The sequence below is a fragment of the Nannobrachium achirus genome (assembly GCF_963921795.1).
Source record: "Nannobrachium achirus genome assembly, chromosome: 14".
Classification (NCBI taxonomy): Eukaryota; Metazoa; Chordata; class Actinopteri; order Myctophiformes; family Myctophidae; genus Nannobrachium; species Nannobrachium achirus.
In genome coordinates, this window is record NC_137821.1 from 27,149,058 (window position 1) to 27,171,325 (window position 22,268).

A 22,268-nucleotide genomic window follows, 5' to 3' on the forward strand; every position below is an offset into this window, starting at 1 on the left:
GACGTAGGAGGAGCCCGGCCAGGAGTCAACCCATAGAGCCTAGTTCTTCCACGCGCCAGAATAGTACCCCCAATACCGGCAGAGTAGTTCCGGTGCTGCACATTGAGTGACCCTGTCTTTCCCCAATAGGACTGATCGTGGATAGCTACTGGGACGTAAGTCGGGACTTGATCAACCCTGGCTGGGTCACCTGGGCGAGGGTGTATGATGTTGTGAGACCCGAAACACCCGTCGACCCCAGGCTACATCACTGATGATACGTCCCAGTTGCATCCTTGTGATGTTTTTTTTTTTTCATTATTAGTTCTATTTATAGTGGCTCATAGGAATAGACTATGTGACAACCAGGAATAGTTTGGTGACCACCGGAGACTCGGTTGACGGCCGGAATTTAGACGGCACCCGGGAGCAGGTTGGGTTAGCGCCCCAGCCTGTGTCTTCCGTGAGGAAGAAGCCCAACAAATCCACGGTCAGGCCTTTAGGAGGGCCATTCAACTGCAGCAGCTGAATGGAATGTTTGGATTGGGGTCTGGTGCAACGCACAGGTTCTGAACCTGGTGAGAGCAGGAGAGGACCTGGTGAGACGTAGGAGGAGCCCGGCCAGGAGTCAACCCATAGAGCCTAGTTCTTCCACACGCCAGAATAGTACCCCCAATCCCGGCAGAGTAGTTCCGGTGCAGCACATTTGAGTGACCCTGTCTTTCCCTAATAGGACTGATCGTGGATAGCTACTGGGACGTAAGTCGGGACTTGATCAACCCCGGCTGGGTCACCTGGGCGAGGGTGTATGATGTTGCGAGACCCCAGGCTACATTTTTTTCACTCGTATGCTGTTGGAGGGGTGTGGTTAGCTTGATTGACACGCTCCCAACCAATAGCATTTATTGACCCACCCCCCGCTCTGTCCCAACCAATAGAATTTTGATTTAATTTCCATTTCAGGACAGGACGTAGAAAGATGTCGGAATGCACACGCTTTTGGCAAATAGACTTCATTTACCGTCTGTATGGTCTATTATGGTCCATTAATTTTTACGGTCTATGGTCAGGACTGAACCATCTTCTTATGGGAATCAAAGATGTATCGCTTGAAGTGCAAGTGAACGGTAACAGGCTCAGAGTTGGGCTGGTCTTCTTTGGCCTGCTCCGCTTTGGCCGCAGCTCCTTTTCCTTTCTTCTTAGAGACGGAGGACAGCAGTCGCTTGGTTTGTGGGTGAAGACCCTCTGGTATTCGAACCTTGAACTTCCCGCTCTGGCCGAACGCACCGTCGATGACACCGGCCTCGCCAGTCGACAGTGTGACCTTCAACCCCACGAAGAGCCGCAGGTCGGTTTCTTTCTTGAACAGGTGCCGGCCGATGGCGGTGTAATCATCGGTCAGCCGTTCCACCTGGCCCTCCCTGTGCTTGGTCTTGAAGACGCGCAGGCGGGTCAGGGCTGTCTTGGCGTAAGCCTTGTCCTCGAAGCCCTCAAGCAGACGGCCGTGAAAGGCCAGCCTGCACGTATTGGCGTGAACGTCCGTGTCCAGCTTAGACCCAATCACCAGACATAGTGAGGGGCACGTGAGCGGCCGCTCAAACTCCAACAGCGCCCACTGTTCAGGGTCAGGCCCAGCCTCTCCCCGACCCGTCACATAGCTGTCCTGGTAAAAGTACTCCCGCTCGAAGGAGAAGGGTGTGTCCATGGTTGAGCTGGGTGCAGGGTTTGAGGAGGTGGGCGGTTCGGGGTCGTCTGCGGGTGGCGGCAGGCCAAAGAAGCTCACCCTCGCCATCACCGTCTCGTGGCCCACCGTAACGTGGAACCTGGCGCCTGTGGAGAGAGCGCCCTGGAAGTACCTGATCTTCCTCACGGAGATGAGTGCCGCGTGGAGCAGCGCGCGCAGCGATCCGGGCCGGCACACCGCCCCACGCTCCATCAGCTTGGGGTCGAACTGCGTCACACACACCCCCACGCGGTCACCTTGCATCGCCCCTTGCGTCGCGGGCTTCCGGAACATCTGCACCGACTTCACCTTCCTGGTCACCTTGAGGGCGGGGATCTCCACGGCGTCGCCGACCGCCAGCGAGCCCCGCAGGACGGTCCCAGTCATCACCGTCCCCTGCCCGCGGACAGAGAAGCAGTGGTCCACGGCCATCAGGAAATCACCTTCAGGGTCTCTTTGAGGAAGGAACGTCTGCCCCTTCAGCAGCTCTATCAGCTCCGCCACTCCCCGGGGCGGCTCCTCTGTGTCGCTGGCCTCGGGACCCCCGGGCTTCGCCGCCACAGAGATCACGGGACTACCCTTGAATCTGGTGCCCTCTAGGGTGTTGCGCAGTCTCTTGGTCATTCTCGCGACGGCGCGCTGCCTCTTGTCGGCGGGGAGGAGGTCGGTCTTGTTCAGGACGACAACCATCCGAGGGCAGGCCAGCTCTCCTATGAGGAGGCACTCCGCCGTCTGAGTCTGCACCCCTTTCACCACGTCCACCACCAGCATCATCAGGTCGATGATCTGGGCCCCGCCGATGACGGTCCTGATGAGAGACGCGTGTCCCGGACAGTCCACCAGGGTGAACTGCAGGCTGTCGTAGCGCTCTCTTCCTCCGGCGCTCTCCTGCAGGAGGTGTTCTGGGAGGCCCACGGTGAAGGAGGAGAAGCCCAGGTCCAGCGTGATGCCTCTCTCCCTGGACTGAGGGCTCTTGTCGAAGGCGGCCGTGGAGGCCGTGGTGCTGAGAGCCCTGGCCAGGGACGTCTTCCCACTGTCCACATGTCCCAGGACCCCCACGTTGAAGTTCAATGCTCTAGGCATCGTTGTGATACACCAACACGGATAAACATTCTTTTGTAAAAGTTATAATTATTGCACGTCCATACAGGTGGCATTACATTTTCATAACATTAAGCAGAACTTTTTGCTTTTCTGTGTCAAATTCCTGCAAGTTTAGACTTACAATGTAAAAAGTATTTTTGTTTGCTCCCTGCCGGCTGCCATCAGTATATGGGCCTATACTGATGATATCAGCAAACTCCATATATGGGCATAAAAGGGACACCTCTGACAGACACATACAGAGATCTCGTGTCTGTAGTTCATTTGTCTCAGGAACGTCTGACAGACAGATGTTAAACTCTGTTGGCTACTTCCTCCCAAATCGCCACTACATACAGTTTAAAATATTCATTTAATACTATAGATTGGTTGAACCACACTAACTAGCATCTGTCAAAATAGGCAACAAGAAGTGATAAAAGGAAATAAGGACTGCTATATGGGCGAGACAGTCTGAAGAGGTGAGTTTTTAGACTGCGGTGGAAAATGAGTCTGCAGTCCTGACTGAGGCGGGGAGGTCATTACACAGCTTGGGAGCGAGGAAGGAGAAGGGTCTAGAATGCTTGGAGCGCTGGCAAGGATGTTGTAGGGAAGGGACGGACAGATGTCCTGTGTTAGCTGATTGAGTGCGGGAAGGGGAGTAGGGATGGATCATATCCTGGCGGTAGAGGGGTACCATGCCCTTCATTGCCTTGTAGGTCGCCTTGAGTGTTTTGAAATGGATGTGGGCAGCAAACAGAAGCCACTGAAGGGAATGCGGAACTGGGGAAACGTGAACATCTATGGAGGCAGAAGACCGTGTGCCATGGAATGCTATTCAGTATCAGTCAATTCTAATCTAAGGTTCAGAGGGCATGCTAGTAGCAGTCTAGCAAGGAAGGAGTTGCTATAGGTGAACTTAGCCCCAGTATTTGCTTGTACAGTATGTGTAAATGATTAACACATTTTGGGTCACTAGACTATGTGTCATGAAACTACAGATTATAATTTACCAACTGAGAAAATACTATTACAACAATAAAATAACGTGCTCTTATTATATAATATAATTGTGGGCTCGTCTGAAAGACGAGACCAGTATGTTACACCAAAACTTTATAGGTCAAGTTTATTCTCCTAAAAGAAATTACCAACAGTACAAAGGCAGGGCCTTTAGCCAATGAGGAGCAGCGTTCTTGGTGACATCACCACCAACAAGTGCGACCTGATATAAATAACAACACCACCCACATGAAATTGTTGCGCTTGCTGAAAGGCAAAACCAGTATGTTATACCAAAACTTTATCCACCTGTTTCCGCGAGAATTTACTGCAGCATTATCTGTGGGACACTTCCGGAGAACAGCTGACATACAAGCTCACGTCGCGTCGCAGATGCAACCGTTGTGAGCTTGTAGATCACACTCGGCTGCGGCGCCGGAAGCTGCCGCACACCTTCTGCGCAATGCACGATGGGACGTTGGAAAGTTGTGGATAGGTCAAGTTTATTCTCCTCAAAAAAATTACCGACAAAGGCAGGTCCAATGAGGAGCAGCGTTCTTTGTGACATCCTTTGTACTGTCGGCCAGTATGTTCTCCCGAATCTTTATATGCTCAGGTTATTCTCCTCAAAAAACTGTCCGACAGTACAAAGGCCTTTAGCCAATGAGGGAGCAGCGAGCCCACACCGTTTCGTAGGAACAGTATTTCTATTTCTATTAAGTGTGGTTTAACCTTTTTCACCATTACAAAACACTGCTTGCAACTCTCAGGTACCCTGATGTGTGAATGGCCACATTGAGACAATAGGGTGAGCAGGAAGATAATGATAATCATTTAAAAATTATATTGCTGAACAATGTAAGAATTACTTTCCCAAACCTAACATTACAATAGATGAAACCAGTTACAGAATTGTGAATTCAAAGTTGGGGAGGAGGACACAGTTAGTACAAGCACGACCCCTCAAAAGGACTTGTTTTTCAGATACCCCTACCTGAGGTAGAATGAAAAAACATCATGTCCCACTTAATGGAAGACTCATTATGTCCCCCTTAATTGAAGACTATAGCAGTCAGAAATAGCTTATTACAGCTCTACATCAGTAAATTATAATGGAACAGCAATTGCTATGGCCAGCAACATTTGGCGAGGAGCTAACTGCCTCCGTTACACGAAAGGAATAACAATGACTTGAAAATAAGTCATAAAGCACTGAAAAGTCATCAAATTCATTTCTGCTCTGAATGTCTCCAAGCATGTGACTCAAAGCAATCAGCTATGCCTCCCAATGTTTCATCATTTTTCTTTCTTCAACCCACGTGATCGGGCACCAAGTGAAACTAGAAAACGTTCTCAGTAGAGCACAGACCTCCGCCAAGTTGACAGTTTACCTACAGTATAATGTGCTTCATTTGGCCAACATAACTTCTTTATGCATTAGCCTACACTTCTGTAGATTGACAATGAAAGGGTGTGGCCGGTTAATCAGTTCTTTCTGGAATCAGCGTGAAAAGTGAATCAGTGCCTCCTTTGTCCCAGGACGAACCTTTCCACCAACTTATGTGCAAATCTGTTAATAACTTCTCCATTATCCTGCTAACATACATACTGACGTACCTTGCGCCAACGTGGGGAAAATGAAACAAAGGAAAACCTGCAACCTCTGCTGTTTTCTTGTTTTTGTTTTGTGGAGTTCTGAATCTGTCTTGAGAGATTATAATCCGGTACTCCCATAAACAACACATGTTAAATACTTGTAAAATAAATGCTAAATCTGCCCTGCTACAACATTAAGAAATCATCAAGCAGACAACGTTTCCTTCTTCATTGCCACTAAAACACAAACACCTGGTATTTTGAATTAACAAAGAATTACTGTTCCCTTACCTCCATAACCTTGAATTACCTTCAAGTTGAATTACCCAGAAAACACCGAACTGGTTTAATTTACAGTAACATCGACTGACATTCCTCTGCATTGACCTCCATCTCACAGTATTTTACTATCTATTGTCATTCAATTTATCACGCTCTCCCTTTGTATGAAATACAGTAGCCTATGTTCCCCACAGCTTAATTGATTTTTATCATACAGCCTTCATTCACCTTCTAATCCGTGACTACAGCAAACAATCTTCCCGGTGCTAGTTTAAATCACAGAACCTAGTCAAACACATTAAGAAACTGTGCAAATCACACTTCTGTTTTGTGTTTCATTATGATACCATCTGGTTCTCATTATAAGAATGATTCCCGTGTACACCGTCAGCCACTTTCCAATTTGTATTCAGACTACCAACAACTACACACATTCACTTTCCATCAGATTTGAGGAAACTATGTCTGCATTCATTGAAAATGTAATGTACTGCAGGGAATGAACATCAGTGAATAGCTATTGACAGGTGTTACTGTCCATGGATCACAATGGAAATAAACACTTTAGCTTTATTGTGTTTTATTATCTTGACAATAAATATGCACTCACTGGCGAGTGGCGACACACCTCTCCAATCGCATGTTAAAGACATTGTGCCATGATTTTTTTCCCATCTATAACACAATCCTCAACTATTATGATTATACTTGGAAGATTTTTTTTTTCTCCAAAAAAGTGTACAGAAATGTAAAATTCTGGCCACACCCACCCGTTCATTGTGGGTGACTAGTCTGGTGACCCAGATGAAGTTAGTCACACCCACAGTGTTGTATGGTAAAAAAAAGTCATTAAATTAGTGTTCTTCAATTGGGCCTTTTAACTCAGACAGCTATATTTGTGTCCGTGCCTTACACCTTATCCCTATACTTCTTTGCCTATTTTTACTAAAACATTTTAAGATACTTCAAATATCTACATTTGACATCAATACAGATGTTGATGCCCAGTGATACTGACTGACAACCCCACATTATCACTGGGCCCACATACTGGTTATAAGTGCCCACTGCCATGCCACTGATTTGGTGAGAAGTTGCTAACGATAAGCTATATAATGTCTGAACATTAGAGTTGGGAAGTAAAAAAACAAAACAGGCAGTCAGCTTGCTAGATGAGTATTGATTTTGTCGTCAAGCGAGTTTCTCGCAGAGGCTATAAGGCAAAAAGGTTAAGTAATACACATGAACCCTGAAGCAAGTCAATCGTTTTTGTTGATTTTACACGGCACTATACTTACTTTGTATTCTTTCTTTTTTTTTGGGCTGCAGTGGGCAACAGTGTTGTATTGTATACAGTATTGTCTGATAGACACTGAATCGGGAAGAAAACACAAAACAACTGTACATTGGAAAAAGACAAACAGACAATGACAGCCGGGTGACATGAGATAATGACAAAAACACTTCCTTATCCAAACAAGGAATGAGGATGGCATTGGGACAGGTATGTCGCACTGTCAACAACTGTCTTCCCACACAGACATGCTGCTATATAAAGTACGACTGAAGGACTGACTGAATGACTGACTGAATGACTTCAAAAGGGGGTCGCCAAAATGGTGGCGACCCGAATTGGTGGGGGCCAGACAGTAGCCCCCCGTGGGCCGCAAATGGCCCGCGGGCCGCCTATTGGGGAACCCTGATGTACTGTATCTGGAAGGCAGGTTTCTGAACCATCTACAGCCCTCCTCTGAGACACAGACAGAAAGTGTGCCATCTTATAATGGGCATTAGGACATAATGTGAAGATAGGTGATCCTTTGAGCAATAATAAGAGGATATGATGTATCATGATGCCCACAACTATGTAAATAAATCATATCTTTGCATCCAGAGCCTCACTTATTTTCGTCAGTGTGCAGGATTTTTCTGATTAAACTGGTATATTGTGATAATACCATGCATGGATATAGGAGCTATCGGCATGATACATCATTTACATGAAATAAACAGGGTCAAGTGAAGGTGCATAGTACCATTACAAAAGTCACAAACATGACTGAATTGTCCCCGCGGAATCACTAAAGGTATGTGCGTGGGTCAGAGAGCAGCTGCCACTGACAGACCTCCATTGACAGCGTATTTACCCCTTCTTCTTCTGGACATTACGGAATCACCAGAAGTCCAGTATCTTGAGACAGACTATTGGCTCATAGGGTTTTATTTAATTTTGTACATCTGAAGCGTTGAAAAATGCTAAGAAAATGAAGAGGGTGTCCTGCATTGCCCCGACTTCTGTTTCGCCTTTGCAGTCGTGTAAATAAGCCTCTGAAAATCTAATTATTTGCTTTCTGCTTGGTTGAAATGGAAATACCAAAATATATTTAATGATTATTTTAAAATACTTTATCATAAACGAAAATAACGGATGACAGCTTCCTATCGCAACGTTTGTGAGGTGCAGTTAAGACTCTCTATTCTGTAGCATTCCAAGATTGTGGAAGAGTTGTCTGGTTCCAGAAGCCATAATCTAACAGTAAGCCAAGTGCATTCTGTTCTGCAGGGTTCCCCAATAGGCGGCCCGTACAGTCTGGCCCACACCAACCCCAGTAATAATGGTGGTATAAGAGCAGCAACAACACTAGTATATCGTCGTTGCCGGGTGGAAATCTCGTATCTCCAAATTAGTACCTTCTTTCGCAAATCATACAAGGCCGTCACACAAAAGTAGTGAAAACAGCCGATCTACAAGCACTCAACGCCTCGCACCGCAAGGAGTTGTGTCCTTGTAGATCGGCTGTTTTCACTAGTTTAAATCATTTTTAAAATGGTACATTCAAAACGAACGGTTTTGGACATACAAGATTTTCACCCGACAACGACGAAAACTGTCACTGGAGTAGCGGGAACACCACTGTCTCCCCCTGCAATGTTGTGGCCCTCGGCTTGGTACCCTAGACATAATTCGGCCCTTGGGGAAAACTAATTGGGGAACCCTACTGGTATGAAACCAGCACTACAGTGAGGGAATTTATCATGAATGGAGTAAAGTGTTGACAGAGCAAAGAGCGTAGGGATGTAGTTTAAAAGGTAATCCACTCTACGGTTAGAGATGCAAGAGTCCTGAATTATTATTGCCCAACATACTCTATGGTGAATCAGTGAGTCAGAGGCATATATGGGTCAAGGTTTCATTACAGGAATGAGCTGGAGGGAGGTTGCAGGGAAAACCTTCATCATGACACCACCTAATGCGTGTCATTATGGAGCCACTAAAGCCCCAAAACCAACTGCTTAAATGTACAGAAAGAAAATAGATTATATCACTTAAAGATTATATCACTTAAAGGGGAGACGATACAATTTATTTGGTGTCAACCTCCCAGGATGCAATTTAATCATTTGTTTGCAACAGGACATTGGCTTGATCCATTTATTGATTTATTGACTGTCTGGATTGATAAATGAGAAGCATAAATTCAATATGCATTATTGTAGACATAATTTGGTCATTGCCAATTTCAATCAGTTGGGTCACTAGAGATACTTATATTAGAATTATGTGACACATTTTGTTTTAACTGCCTCTTAATAAACTAAGCTGTGAAAATGATTACTATTATATTAAAGCAGAAATAAGCAGTTTTCTGCTGACATAAGCAGGAATCATGCAATTGCTTATTTTAAAAATGTATTTTTATTTTATTTTATTCAGGCGGCTAACAATGCTTCCTAAAGAAATGTTGTGTGTGTGTGACACTTCCTGGGGCTATACAATCTGCCTCCAAAACTATTATTTTTATCTGTGAGAAGTTCTGTCATTGGTCCATTAAACTGGGTCACCCATCCAAAATAACAGACCAATCAGGACCGCCTCTTGTTCTTGTTCAGATTGGTTGACCTGTCTGTCAATCCTTTTAGCCCCGGTCGGCTGGTTCATGCACCAATGAGCTGCTAATGACAGAGCTTCTTACAGATAAAATAATAGTTTTGGAGGTAGACTGCGGCTCCTAGAAGCGCCACAGAGACTAGATTTTTTTTAGGGAGCAATGTTAGCCGCCTGAATATAATAAAATAAAAATAAAAAATAAAAATAAGCAATTGCATGATTCCTGCTTATGTCAGCAGAAAACTGCTTATTTCTGCTTTAAAGTTACAATCCAGGACTTATTGTAACTAGATTTTCAGGACGCTACGCAGCATTCAAATCCAGCACTATAAGGAGCTGATCAGAACAATATGGTCACTGAGTTATGGCCATTTGAACTGTTAAAACAATGGTGTAGTGCCCCATACAATGTGTGCAATTTGGGTGTGACTATTGTCATGGCAGACCCCTGAACAGAGTGGATCCCTGAGGGCAACATGTGGCTCCTGGCATGGCTATTTTGATGGAAGAACAGTGTTTCTGGCAAGTTTGGTGCGGATTGGAGCAATGGTGCTGATGTTACATTTGTGACCGTAGTCCACGATCGACCCACTTTTATTTCATTATAGGAAGAATAAAACATTATTTTAACAAACTGTATGGTAGACTACTGTAATACACGCTAGGTCGTGTTTCGTTTATGACGTTTTTTTAAGCAGAAGGTCATTGACAGCCAGAAATCTGCTCTCTTGGCTATAGTTCAGACATTGTTGCAATTACAGGTACAGTCCTGCTCTTCATCAAGAGAGACATAAAGGATATGAAGATATAAAGTCACAAGCAAGGACACCCCTGGCCTGAAACATGAAGCCACCTATACTTCATGAACTTACTTCACAAATGATTTATTACCTCAGTAAACATTTTCCTAAGTTTATCATTTTAACAATAACAGGTTAATTTTTGTAAAATGTATTCGCATTTAGAGTAAAATGGATGATAAAGAGGGGTATGATTTAGGCCTTAAATTTACGGCATGGCTATATGTTGTGTTTGACCATAGATTACCACAGCGATCAGGAAAGATGCTGAACAATCTCCCCAGTCCCCAATGACATAATTAGCCAGCTTACAGGTCTAAGTACCCATTTTGTGGAGGGCCTACAATTAGAATCATAGGCAGTGCAATCTTCTTTATACTGCATGATCGGTGCAATGATCAGTCAGTGCTTTGGGAAGAATTGCTTGTACGGGGGCCGCAGTGCCTCAGGAGGTCAGAGCAACCACTTGGGAATCATAAGGTTCCTGGATTGATCCCCTGGGTTAGTGTTGAAGTGTCCTTGAGCAAAACACTGAACCCCTAAGCGCTCCCCATGAACAGGTTGTTGCCATGTCCTCTGCTGTCTGTCAGTGTGTGAACTGTGTGCGTGTATGGGTGAATGCAATGCACATTCTAAAGCACATTGGATAAAGGTGCTATATAAATGCACCATTTAGCATTCGATATCCTTTGTAGTACATTGTGTATTTTATATTTATCTGTAGTTTTAAATAAGGATTTTCCTTTTGGTTGATGTTGTGCGCCACGAGCGCGTTCAGTGAGTTGATAGTACATTTTGTTTGTAAATACTACATTTCTGGTCTATTGCGGTTAAAATGTCATTTTTTATCTGGGCGAACACATTTTGTGTTTTCTCACAGTTTGACAAAGGGAAAAGAGGAGTAACAATGAGGAATTGCTTCCTCCGTATTTGAGTCAGTGTCTTCATTGTGAGCCTAAATTTAGTCTCTTGGGTTGTTTAGCTCTGTGTTGAGCTGGGCTGAGCCATGCACCGCAGGGACAGAATACTTTTTCATAGAATCTTACACATGGAAATTCCCCCATTCCAGCCTCCATCCTTTTGACATCATTGAAGATTGACTTCAGAGTGATGGTAAGGTGCAAGTCCACATTTTCAATATGTACTTATCTCAAAACGAAAAGACTGCACACATGCCTGGCAGGAGAAATAATGTCATTCTTGACACACAAACGCACACACACTCACAAATAAACAGCTACATTTAATGTAAGAATAAACTGTAAAATATATATATAAACTTCCCATTTTTTCCACCCCCTTTAGTACAAAATGTCTGTCTGCTCAAAGCTGAATGTTAGCTAATTATTTTTTTCCCCCGTTATCTTTCACTATGGCTACAGGCCCTATCAGACTTATATGCATGCAGCACAGATAAGAGCTTATTGGCAGAGAAAAGCGGCAGATTTTTAATCATAAATACGCAAGGCTCTGCTCATCAAAGTACCACTGTCGGTAGTTTGTCTAATCTGGTCTTCTTTCCGAACTCACCCCACTTCCTATGCATTACCAACAGGATTTCTCATTTTCCTCCTATCCCCTTTCTTGTCTGTCTGTCTCTGTCTCTCTGTCTCTCTCCCTCCCTCTCTCTCTCCCTCTCTCTCTCTCTCTCTCTCTCTCACCCCCCTGTCCAGTGGTGGAGAGATCAATACTCACATGTTTTACTTAAATAAAAGTATCAATACTGCAATGTAGAAATACTCTGTTACGGTATATGTTAAGTATTGGTGTCAAAATGTACTCATTAGGCGGAATCTTTTGAAAATAGCAGATCTACAAGCTCATAATGTGTCGCGATTGTTACTTGAAATACTCAAGTAAAGTACAAATACCTCAAAATTGTACTTTACACCACTGTCTTATACCCCATCCCTTTCTCTCCCCTCTCCCTCTCGTATCCTATCCATGTGTGAGAAAGTGTGTGTGTGTGTGTGTGTGTGTGTGTGTGTGTGTGTGTGTGTGTGTGTGTGTGTGTGTGTGTGTGTGTGTGTGTGTGTGTGTACGCGGTTTAGGGTTAGGGCGCGCGTGCGTGCGTGCGTGCGTGCGTGCGTGCGTGCGTGCGTGCGTGTGTGTGTTTGTGTGTCAGCAGAGATGCTTGTAAATTACTTTCCCCCCCACCTATGCAGTAGCCCTGCAGTAGTAACTGGGGTAATTCAGTTCTAGGTAAGGGTTATTCACCTCCCACTACAAAATGGTTTATGTTGCTGGCATTTAATCAAAGCATGCACAGGAAAACAAGATTTGCTTCGTACCTCACGGATGATGAAAGGAACACAAATGCTGTTTCATAAAGCCTCGGGGGCTTTGGCGCTAAACCTTTAGATTTGTGATTTTTTATTTTTTGTTCTGTTTCTTTTTCTTACGGGTTATCTTGTTCATGGCTGAGGTCAGTTTAGGCCGAAAGGTGTGCGTGCAGCGTGCATGCATGCGTGCGTGCATGCGTGCATGCGTTCCTTTTGTGCGTGTGAGCGTGTTAGAGAGAGCGAGAGTGTGCTTACAAAAGTCAAGTACAGTATGTGCTTACCACATTTCTGACAGGAGCAACCGTACACTACAGAACAGATTCCAACAAAGAGCCCAGAAGTGTTCACCTCGCATCTTGCGTTACACAAGTTAAAGACTGAAAGGACACACGCCATTTGAATTCATAGGTGACGTTCATGGTTATTATGTTATATTTTAAGACATTGCAATGTGTATTTACTTTAATTGTGCTTTTTTTCCTTGTAGAGAGATCTTAGGCAAAACCTAATTTCTACTGTGTACTGATCAGGCCTGGAATTCCGTCATTTTAGGGGTAAGGCCTTTGGTGTTGTCCATTTTTTTAGGGCACAAAGGCCAAAGGCCATCAAATAAAACAAGATGTTAGTCAATTGAAAGAATTTGTTGAATTTAAGGGTTAGGGATGATAACCGAATCTGCAGTGAAATAGATAAATGATGGCATTTACAATCTGAACCATGCTCACTGCTCAGCCCTGCACCAATCAAAGTCACTGGCTTGGTTTAAAGATGGGGACTCGGGGGAGTTCAGATTTCAGAATCTCAACAAAAAATACTGGTGTCTACAAGACAAGAAAGAGACAACAGTCTCTACTGTCTACATATTGACAGGAAATAGACAGAGGAGAAAGTGTTAGTCAGATGGGGCATTAAAAACCCATTTAGGCCTAGAATTATTGAATGCTTTAACCAGATAAAAATAGCAGATATACAAGCTCACGCGCTGCGAGCTTGTAGATCTGCTATTTTTGAAAAAGTTGTGAAAATGTGTGCAAATCTTTGAATATATGTATTTTTAGAGTGAATGTTTGTAACTCAAATTTTGATTCTGGGTGGTCCCTGGAATAGATATTTTGAGATGGGGTCCGTGGCCAAATACATATCATTTTGGGGGTCCTTCACATGAAAAGGTTTGAGCACCACTGACATAGTAGTCTCTCAAGAACAGACTAACTGAGCTCCAGTTAAGTGAAAAGGACCTTTTCTTTGACGATGGCTGGCCAGATTGCTGACATAGAAACATAGGTTTTTTTCAAAAAATCTTAGAAGGATTCAAAAGACACTTATAGAATCGGGTCAAAATTCGAATTTTCACGATTTTTCAAAAATAGCAGATCTACAAGCTCGCAGCGCGGCACCGAGTGCCGCGCTGTGAGCTTGTATATCTGCTATTTTTTTAATATTTAAAGCATAAAATATTGCGTCATAATGTGTTCAGGCCTAAATGGGTTAAGGCCACTGTGGCCTCAGGTCATGCCATTGGTTTGAGGGGCACAAGGCCAAACTGAGGGGCAGCGGCGGGCGGCGGCCATGGCCTTCATGGCCTCCATGCAATTCCTGCCCTGGTACTGACTACTGATGTTTGATTTCTGACGTTAAAAGTTGTGGAACTCCATTGGGAACAAAAACGCAATACTCTGGACTATGAAATGGATTAACTTTTCTGCATGTCATCACAATGGCTATGCACATGTCGATGAAGCCACCATTCCAACCAGCCTGACCCAGAAACCATTCTATTCTGAATACAGCAAAATCTCCCCTAATGCTAAATGGTAATTACTGTAAGTCAATGACATCTAATGATGCTTGAATCAATGTAATTTCCAACTCACTCTGCCAAGTCCCGGCCCGTGGGACTGAATACCTAATCAAACTGTACCCAATCACTGACTATTTACATGTTTTTCCTTTTGTTTGTTTGTTTTTGGTATTTTTTCTATTTTTCTTTCACCCAATTTAGTCATTATGCCAAATCCCCTTGAAGAATAATCGTATAACTTGGTCCTTGTTGCTGCTGACCTACAATGCCGGCGAACTCTGAACAGTCTCTCTACCTGGTGTTCCTAAACTCAGTAAACTATGCCTGAACCTAACCTTATTCCTAACCTTTAACTAAAAAAGAAAACGGTGCCTTAATAAGAATACACTTCCCACAATGCTTTGCGTGAAGTGGGCAGTGTCACTGCAGACCAAAGACTCTGAAGCAGACTACAGGTGTGACCCCGCCCTGTGGCATTCCAGCACGGTCCATTCTGTCCTATTGGTTGGTGGTTGAACCCTGCCCCTTGTCTAATCAAGGCTATTCCCAGCAGCTTGGCTGCTCCTAGCAGCTGGCCTACAATTTATCTAATGAAAACCTTATGAAAACCTTTTCCCTTAAAACCAGCCTTAAGGAGAGCTTAAGGGAAGCTTCTGTTATCAAAACATGTGAACTCCATAGGGAATTAATTGAACAGAACCTTACCCTCCGCCTCCCCCCAGGTTTTTGATAAATGTTAAAACCTACATGTGTGTCCAGGCCCTAACCTTATCCTCAGTAAAACAAAGAATACAAGAACCGCCCCACCGAGCGTCTTCGAAAAAGACGGTGAGCGTGTTTTGAGGCGAGCATTCCGGCTACCCTTAAGCTATATATACTTAGAAATAGCCAAAATACAAGCTCATAACGTGTTATGATGTGATCTGTCTCAAGCTTGTAGACGTACTGTGTTTGCTATATTATATAAAAAAAATAAAAAAAAAAACAGTTTTGCCCATATGCTCAAAATAGGGATTCCGGGATTCAAGTTGTTAACCATGTACGCACACTATACTACCCACTGCTTGTCTTCCATGGAACACACACCCTGGAGTGACGCATTGTGCTTGCGCCATCACATTTTTTAGACACCGTCAATGCAAACGTTAGCAAAGTTGCAATCTCTAGACTCTGGTGCCATCTTGGATGTGCTCCCCATGCTAGTATTAATGGGCCGCATGTGCTTCTAACCGCGGGTAGGATGTAAACTCAATCAGTCATGTCAGGCCCCCCAACCGATTTTCCTGTTCCAAACATGGACGATTAGCACGGTCCAAGCTCACCACCATGCACACAGCAAGTGACGAGACGCTACGGTGCAGAAAACGGAGCTGTAAATAATCCCCCCCCCCTTCCCCCCCACCCGAGAGTATTGAGACATCCAAAACGGTTGCCAGTTCACTCCCCAAGCTCTGCTGCTGTCACTGTTGAAAAGAGCCCTGACACTGGCAAATCCCTTGCTAGACGCCCGATGTCAGATCCATCTGGGGTACGGAACGAAAACATTTAAAAGAGGTGGTGGCGGAGAAAAATATGTGGACTGTGCAAAATAGACACTGTCCGTGTGGAATTAGATGTGTATGGAAGTGTTTGTTTTGATGTTTCTCTCTCGAGACTCGGCCCTCGGTCAGAGTTTGCCCTTTGAACTCTGAGCTGAAAGATTTTGATGCTGCCACTGCTGTACCGTTGTCGGCTGCTGTCAGGAATATGCACCATACATTCTTACATACGTCTTATTTTTCCTCAGTTGCACTTATTTAGATGACTACTTCATTACATATAATGTACAATGATTGATCATGATTTTATCATGTGCACATGCTGTCTACTGCAGGGGTCTTCAACAGGGGTCCGGGACCCCTAGGAGGTCCTCACAGTTACTACAGGGGGTCCTTCAAATCTTTGTTTGATAGAAAAAACAAATCTCCTTTTTTTATATTAACCACTTGAACCCTAACATCCATATTCTGAGAACCTTAGTCAAAAATAGCAGATCTACAAGCTCACAATGCCTCGCGCTGCGAGGCGTTCTGAGCTTATAGATCGGCTATTTTCGGCAAGAGGTTTGGTGTAGAGGGGAAAAAAGAGCACTCTAAGTACAGAGTGAAAGGTCAAGTTTATTACGTACTGACGGTACAAGTGGTATACACTGATGATTGTGCTGTCAAACGATGAAACTATATGGAATCTGGGGGTCCCTGCATCATCTCTTTCTCAGCTAAGGGGTCCTTGGCCTGAAAACGTTGAAGACCCCTGGTCTACTACATTACATGTGTCTGGTGTCTCCACACAGTACAGTATAATTTCATCCAGGTCTTTATACATTTCAAGCCATACTTCAATAGAGTGCTCTGAGTCTTCTGACACAAAGTCTCTTATAACACAGTTCATGAGATACTCTGAAACCCACCTATACTGTAGCCAACCCCCCCCCCCCACACACACACACACACACACACACACACACACACACGCACGCATGCACGTGTGCGCACACACACACACTTCCCTCTCCTTAACCACGATATCTAAATCCTACAATTCAATCCCATTTTTCTATGAATTATTCAATTTCTTAATCGTCTTTGAAACACAAGGCAAGAAGACAGTAAATGCATTGAAATGTCCAGGCTAATATGCACTCCTCACAGCTTAGCAAATTAAATGCTACATCAAACAGCCATATCTAAATGCAGTGATGTGTGGACTTAATGGCACCTCCTCTATAAGCTTTGTCGAATAAGGAGCATCAAAATGCAATATCAAAATCAGTGGCAGTGGGTCTGGAGGAGCTGCTGGTTCCATCCCCAAGTTAATTAATTGTGTTGCCCAAGTGTCCTTGAGCAACACAATTAATGCTTCACTGTTCCAGGCGAGCATCTTTCTGACTAGAAAAGCATTACCGTTGGCTACGTATATCAGTGGTTTTCAACCCTTTTCATATCAAGGTCCATTATGACTCATGAGATTCGTCCACGTTCTCCAATTGTGTGGACTTCTTGTAAATTGAGTAATGCAGGTGTTTAACAATAATTTAACTTTACGGGTCCATTTGGTTTCATTTTACGCTCTCAAGGGTGCATTTGGTTACCAACTCTTCATCATTTAGCTGGGGACCACCTGGAACCCCCTCAAGGACCACTGGTTGAAAACCACTGCCGTATATTAAATGCAGCAACATCATTTACTTACAGTAGATTGATGACGGGTGTAGCTTTTAGATTGTGCCAAGCTTTGCATGACACAAAACCTAGCATGTGAGACTTGTGCAATGGTAATATCTGTATGTAATAGCTTCTTCTCATGAGTGCTCTTCTGCATTCAGTAGCCATTCACCAGTTTTAGTTTCTTAGAACTCTGCATTTATTGTTCATCATAATATTTAGGGCCAGTGGTGGACAGAATATAGACTAGAAATAATGGATATATATTTGTCACTATATTTGATATAGGGCTTATGCAGTCAATTTAAAAATATATATAAGTTTTGGTCCCAGAAGTGTAGTGGAGTCAAAAGTGCAAATGTTTCTAAAATAATAATAATAATGCTCAAATAATGTACAGTATACTCAAGTAAATGTATTCAGTTACTGTCCACCACTGGTTAGATCATGAACTTCTGTTCACCTTACTGCCCTGTCACTAAAAAAACATTCATTGGCACAAGAGCAGATAGGAGACACACACACACACACACACACACACACACACACACACACACACACACACACACACACACACACACACACACACACACACACACACACACACACACACACACACACACACACACACACACACACACACACACACAGACGTGCGAAAACACGAACGACACACTTATACCCATGCTTTCTGCTGTGTCTATGGCTCCCTTGGAATTGGTAATGACACGATCCATCTCCAACCCATTTTCAATTCAGCTCTGGGAAATGAGATAGGACGGTAATGGAATCTCATTGATCTGAGTTTGCTCTCATGTTTATGGCCTTTAAGTGTAAGAGTCATTTCTGAAAGTCCTTTCCATTGGATCTCAGCACGATTTGTTTTCTTGTTGTTTTTCTTCTTCTTTTTTTTGGTATGGTGTAAGTTGCATATTTGTGCTGGGCTCTGTGTGTTTTATGTTTTTAAGCATTTATTTTCTAAATAATATAGATACCATTTTTGAGTTCTGGGGTTACATTGTCAGATTATAACATGGAGGGCATTTTTTATGAAAGAAGGAAAGAAATCTATGGAATTAGCATTGACTCATTCCTGAATTCTAACACATACACATTCCCTGCCAAGGGTGTTGCCAAACCTCTATCTAAGAAATGTCAGCCATTTGGAAAAAAAAAAAAAAAAAAAAAATATATATATATATATATATATATATATATATATATAATATATATTGAAAAAAATAAGCTCTCAGAAGATGTCCATTGCCCCCTTGCAGTTGGCAGAAAAATATAATCAACCCCAAGAAAAATCCATTTTTAGATTAACACCCACAAACAATTACAGCATGTGGATGGCGGCCATTTTGGCGGCCATTTTGAAGAAGGTGTGCAGAAAGCTGATTACATGAATTAATTTTTTATATTTTTTTCAGCATCACAGGCAGCCCAAAACAAATTGCTGTCTCATATATTCGTGAACAGTGCCCCCCAGTGGCCAAAAATGGAAAAACAGCTGGGTACCCAAAAACATAAAAACGTTTTTGGCAGTTAAATTGTTAAAGGAGTCGTTCAGACCAAAACACATATAGGGTTAAATCTGCCTTTTATCATACACCTTCATACCTGCTTTAGTCGATTTTTTTCATAGCTGAACTAACTAACAGAGTAGATAGTCTTTATTCTAGTGCGGTTATTTCTTTAGCTTCAAAGTTAGTATTTATTTATTGGATTGTGTTTACACAACATCCTGAGACCAACCAAACCGCTGTTTTGACCTCACAGGCACCCTTACTTGTCAAATGGCTTCTGCTCTGCACCAGAGCAGGGAGAGGAGAGCCTAGAAAGGGAGGGGAGAAGCAGAGGATCTTCTTGTCTGTTTGACAAGTAAGGGTGCCTGTGAGGTCAAAACAGCGGTTTGGTTGGTCTTAGGACATTGTGTAAACACAATCCAATAAAAAAATACTAACTTTGAAGCTAAAGAAATAACCGCACTAGAATAAAGACTATCTACTCTGATAGTTATGAGAGGGCCCATGGGCGGCGGGTTAATAAGGCCAGGGTAGGCTGTGCCTTCCCAAATGCTACGCTGGGTATTTTGCAAATTAGATAATATATGAACCGCGGGGGCCCGGCCCGCGGGGGCCCGGCCGTCAGCCTCCGACTGACAGCTTACTATGAGCTAGGGAGCGATCCATTGTAGTCACTTGGACAGGGCGTTTATCGTGGGCGTTTAACGATTGCATTCACCACGGCTTCGTAACTCGCGCGGCCGGCGCGAGTGGCCGCGAAGAGCGGGCCCAAGGTCCGCTGGCCTTCGCGCCGCTTGCAATGTCGTGGACAATCGAGCGAGGTCACACAACTCAGCAACATCTCCATATTTATTAATCCCAAATCCAGCATGGAGGTTGTGTGTGAAGGTGGTGTGTTCTGTGTGAAGGAGAGTCATGGTGTCTGCAGACACACTGTAGAAGGACAGAGTACCTGCACCGTGGTCCACATACACTCCTACTCTGGAGGAGACACAGCCAGGGAGGGGAGTTTCAATGCCTCTGTGTCTGAAATGATAACGTTGTTTGGTACACTGTAAACACCATGATTTATCATTGAATCCAAATATACATTCAACAACAGACCCTGTTCTGCTGATATCTTTATATGAGACTGCTATATAAACATAGTCTCCACTCCACTCTGCCTCCCAGTAACAGCGTCCAGTCAGAGCCTCTCTACTCAGAACCTGAGCCCGTTCAATGAATCTCTCTGGGTGATCAGGATATGAGTGTGGTTTGTTTATCAGTGTTACTTTCCTGTTCCCTTTAGACCGAAACAGTTTTTGATGAGCTGTGTTTGGATCCAGTGTGATTGGACGTGAATATTGTAAGAACTCAGCTCTGGTCTTGGGCTCTGGTGGTGTTGACAGTAAAACATCCACTCTGTTCACTGTCTCTGAGACGTTTGTCCCTTCCTCTGTAAGAATGTCCTCTAGCTTGTCCCTCATCTTGGACACGGCCGCAGTCACATCTTCAAAGTATCTCAGAGGACGGACGTGGCTGCTGACTGGGTGTGTAGATTCACTGGTCCTTGAGAGAGAGGAGGTGAAACGCTGTAGAAAGTGGATGTGATCCTCTGTGAGTGACAGCTGCTGCAGCTCAGCATGTCTCCTCCTCAGTTCAGAGAGCTCCTGCTCCACTCGCCTCCTCACTTTTTCAGCGCCGCTCACTTGACGTTCCTGCTGCTCTCTGATCTGCTGCCTCACCTCAGATCCTTTTCTCTCCATGGAAGAGATGAGCTCAGTGAAGATGGTGTCACTGTCCTCCACTGCTCTGTCAGCACAGTGCTTGATGGACTCCACCTCCTGCTGAAGCACCTTCACGTCTTTCTCTCTCTCCTGGATTCTCTTCTGGATGTTCTGCAGACTCGAAACAAGCTCTTTCTGTCTCTCAGTCCGTTCTGCTGCCACTGAGATCTTATTGTGACCTTTGTGTTCGTCCATGGAGCACATATAACAGATACACTGCTTATCGGTACGACAGAATAGATCTCTGACCTTGTTGTGACGAGAGCAGATGTTCTCCTGAAGCTGGCTGGAGGCTTTGACCAGCTTGTGTTTCTTAAAGGCAGGAGACTGATAGTGAGGCTGGAGGTGAGGGTCACAGTAAGACACCAGACACTGAAGACAAGTCTTCACAGCTTTCAGTCTCCTCCCTGTGCAGACATCACAGGCCACATCTCCAGGTCCAGCGTAGCAGTGATCAGGAGGAACTTCTAGGAGTCCTGTCTTCTTCAGGCTCTCCACCACCTCGGCCAACATGGTGTTCTTCTTCAGAACAGGTCTTGGGATGAAGGTGTGTCTGCACTGTGGACAGCTGAACCTCCCTCTCTGATCATCCTGGTTCCAGAAGCCCTCGATACACCTCCTGCAGTAGCTGTGTCCACAGGGAACAGTCACTGGATCCTTCAGGAGATCCAGACAGATAGAACAACACAACTGTTCCCGATCCAGTTGAACTCCCTGCTGCGCCATTTCAGTTCGACTGTATGTCTGTCTGTCTGTCTGTCTTTCTGTATGACTAACAGATGGAGTGTAGTTTGGCTTTATGTCCTCAGAGGTCACATGAGATGAGAGCTTCTTTCTGGTTGCTTCCTCTTAGGTCACATGAGATGAGAGCTCCTTTCTGGTTGGTTCATAAAGAAAAGTCAAACTGAACCTTGTGCCTTTTATTGGGCTGATAATAAAAGGCTTGTCAGGAATCTGCTGACGCTCAGGTGAGGTTCAAAGTTTTTTATTATGAGCTTGTGTACAGGTACTGTAGATAAGACATTCAGACTTTGTAGCAAACATGACTGGACGGCTATAAAAACCTGTTTTTAATACCCAGATACTCTACAGCCCCTCTCCCATCAAGGGACACACAAACACACAGGCCCTTAATACCACGATCACTGAGCAATATCATTACACACACAACCCATAAATAACAGCACAACTGTTCCCGATCCAGCTGAACTCCCTGCTGTGCCATTTCAGTACGACTGTCTGTCTGTAAGTCTGTATGACTAACTGACTAACAGATTGAGTGTAGTTTGGTTTGATGTCCTCATATGTCACATGAGATGAGAGCTCCTTT

General features: G+C 44.1%; 2 protein-coding genes across 2 annotated transcripts; both read right to left on the bottom strand.

The window, feature by feature from the left end:
• Positions 1-1,045: 1,045 nt before the first annotated feature.
• On the bottom strand, positions 1,046-2,785 carry LOC308297947 (selenocysteine-specific elongation factor-like; the record flags this gene model as incomplete). Its single annotated transcript, XM_080741511.1, has 1 exon — positions 1,046-2,785. The coding sequence occupies one exon, from the start codon at positions 2,783-2,785 to the stop codon at positions 1,046-1,048; it is 1,740 nt and encodes a 579-aa protein (XP_080597637.1).
• A 490-nt stretch (positions 2,786-3,275) lies between these two features.
• On the bottom strand, positions 3,276-21,664 carry LOC308297948 (tripartite motif-containing protein 16-like; the record flags this gene model as incomplete). Its single annotated transcript, XM_080741512.1, has 2 exons — positions 3,276-3,568; positions 19,996-21,664. The coding sequence occupies 2 exons, from the start codon at positions 21,662-21,664 to the stop codon at positions 3,276-3,278; spliced, it is 1,962 nt and encodes a 653-aa protein (XP_080597638.1).
• Positions 21,665-22,268: the final 604 nt, after the last annotated feature.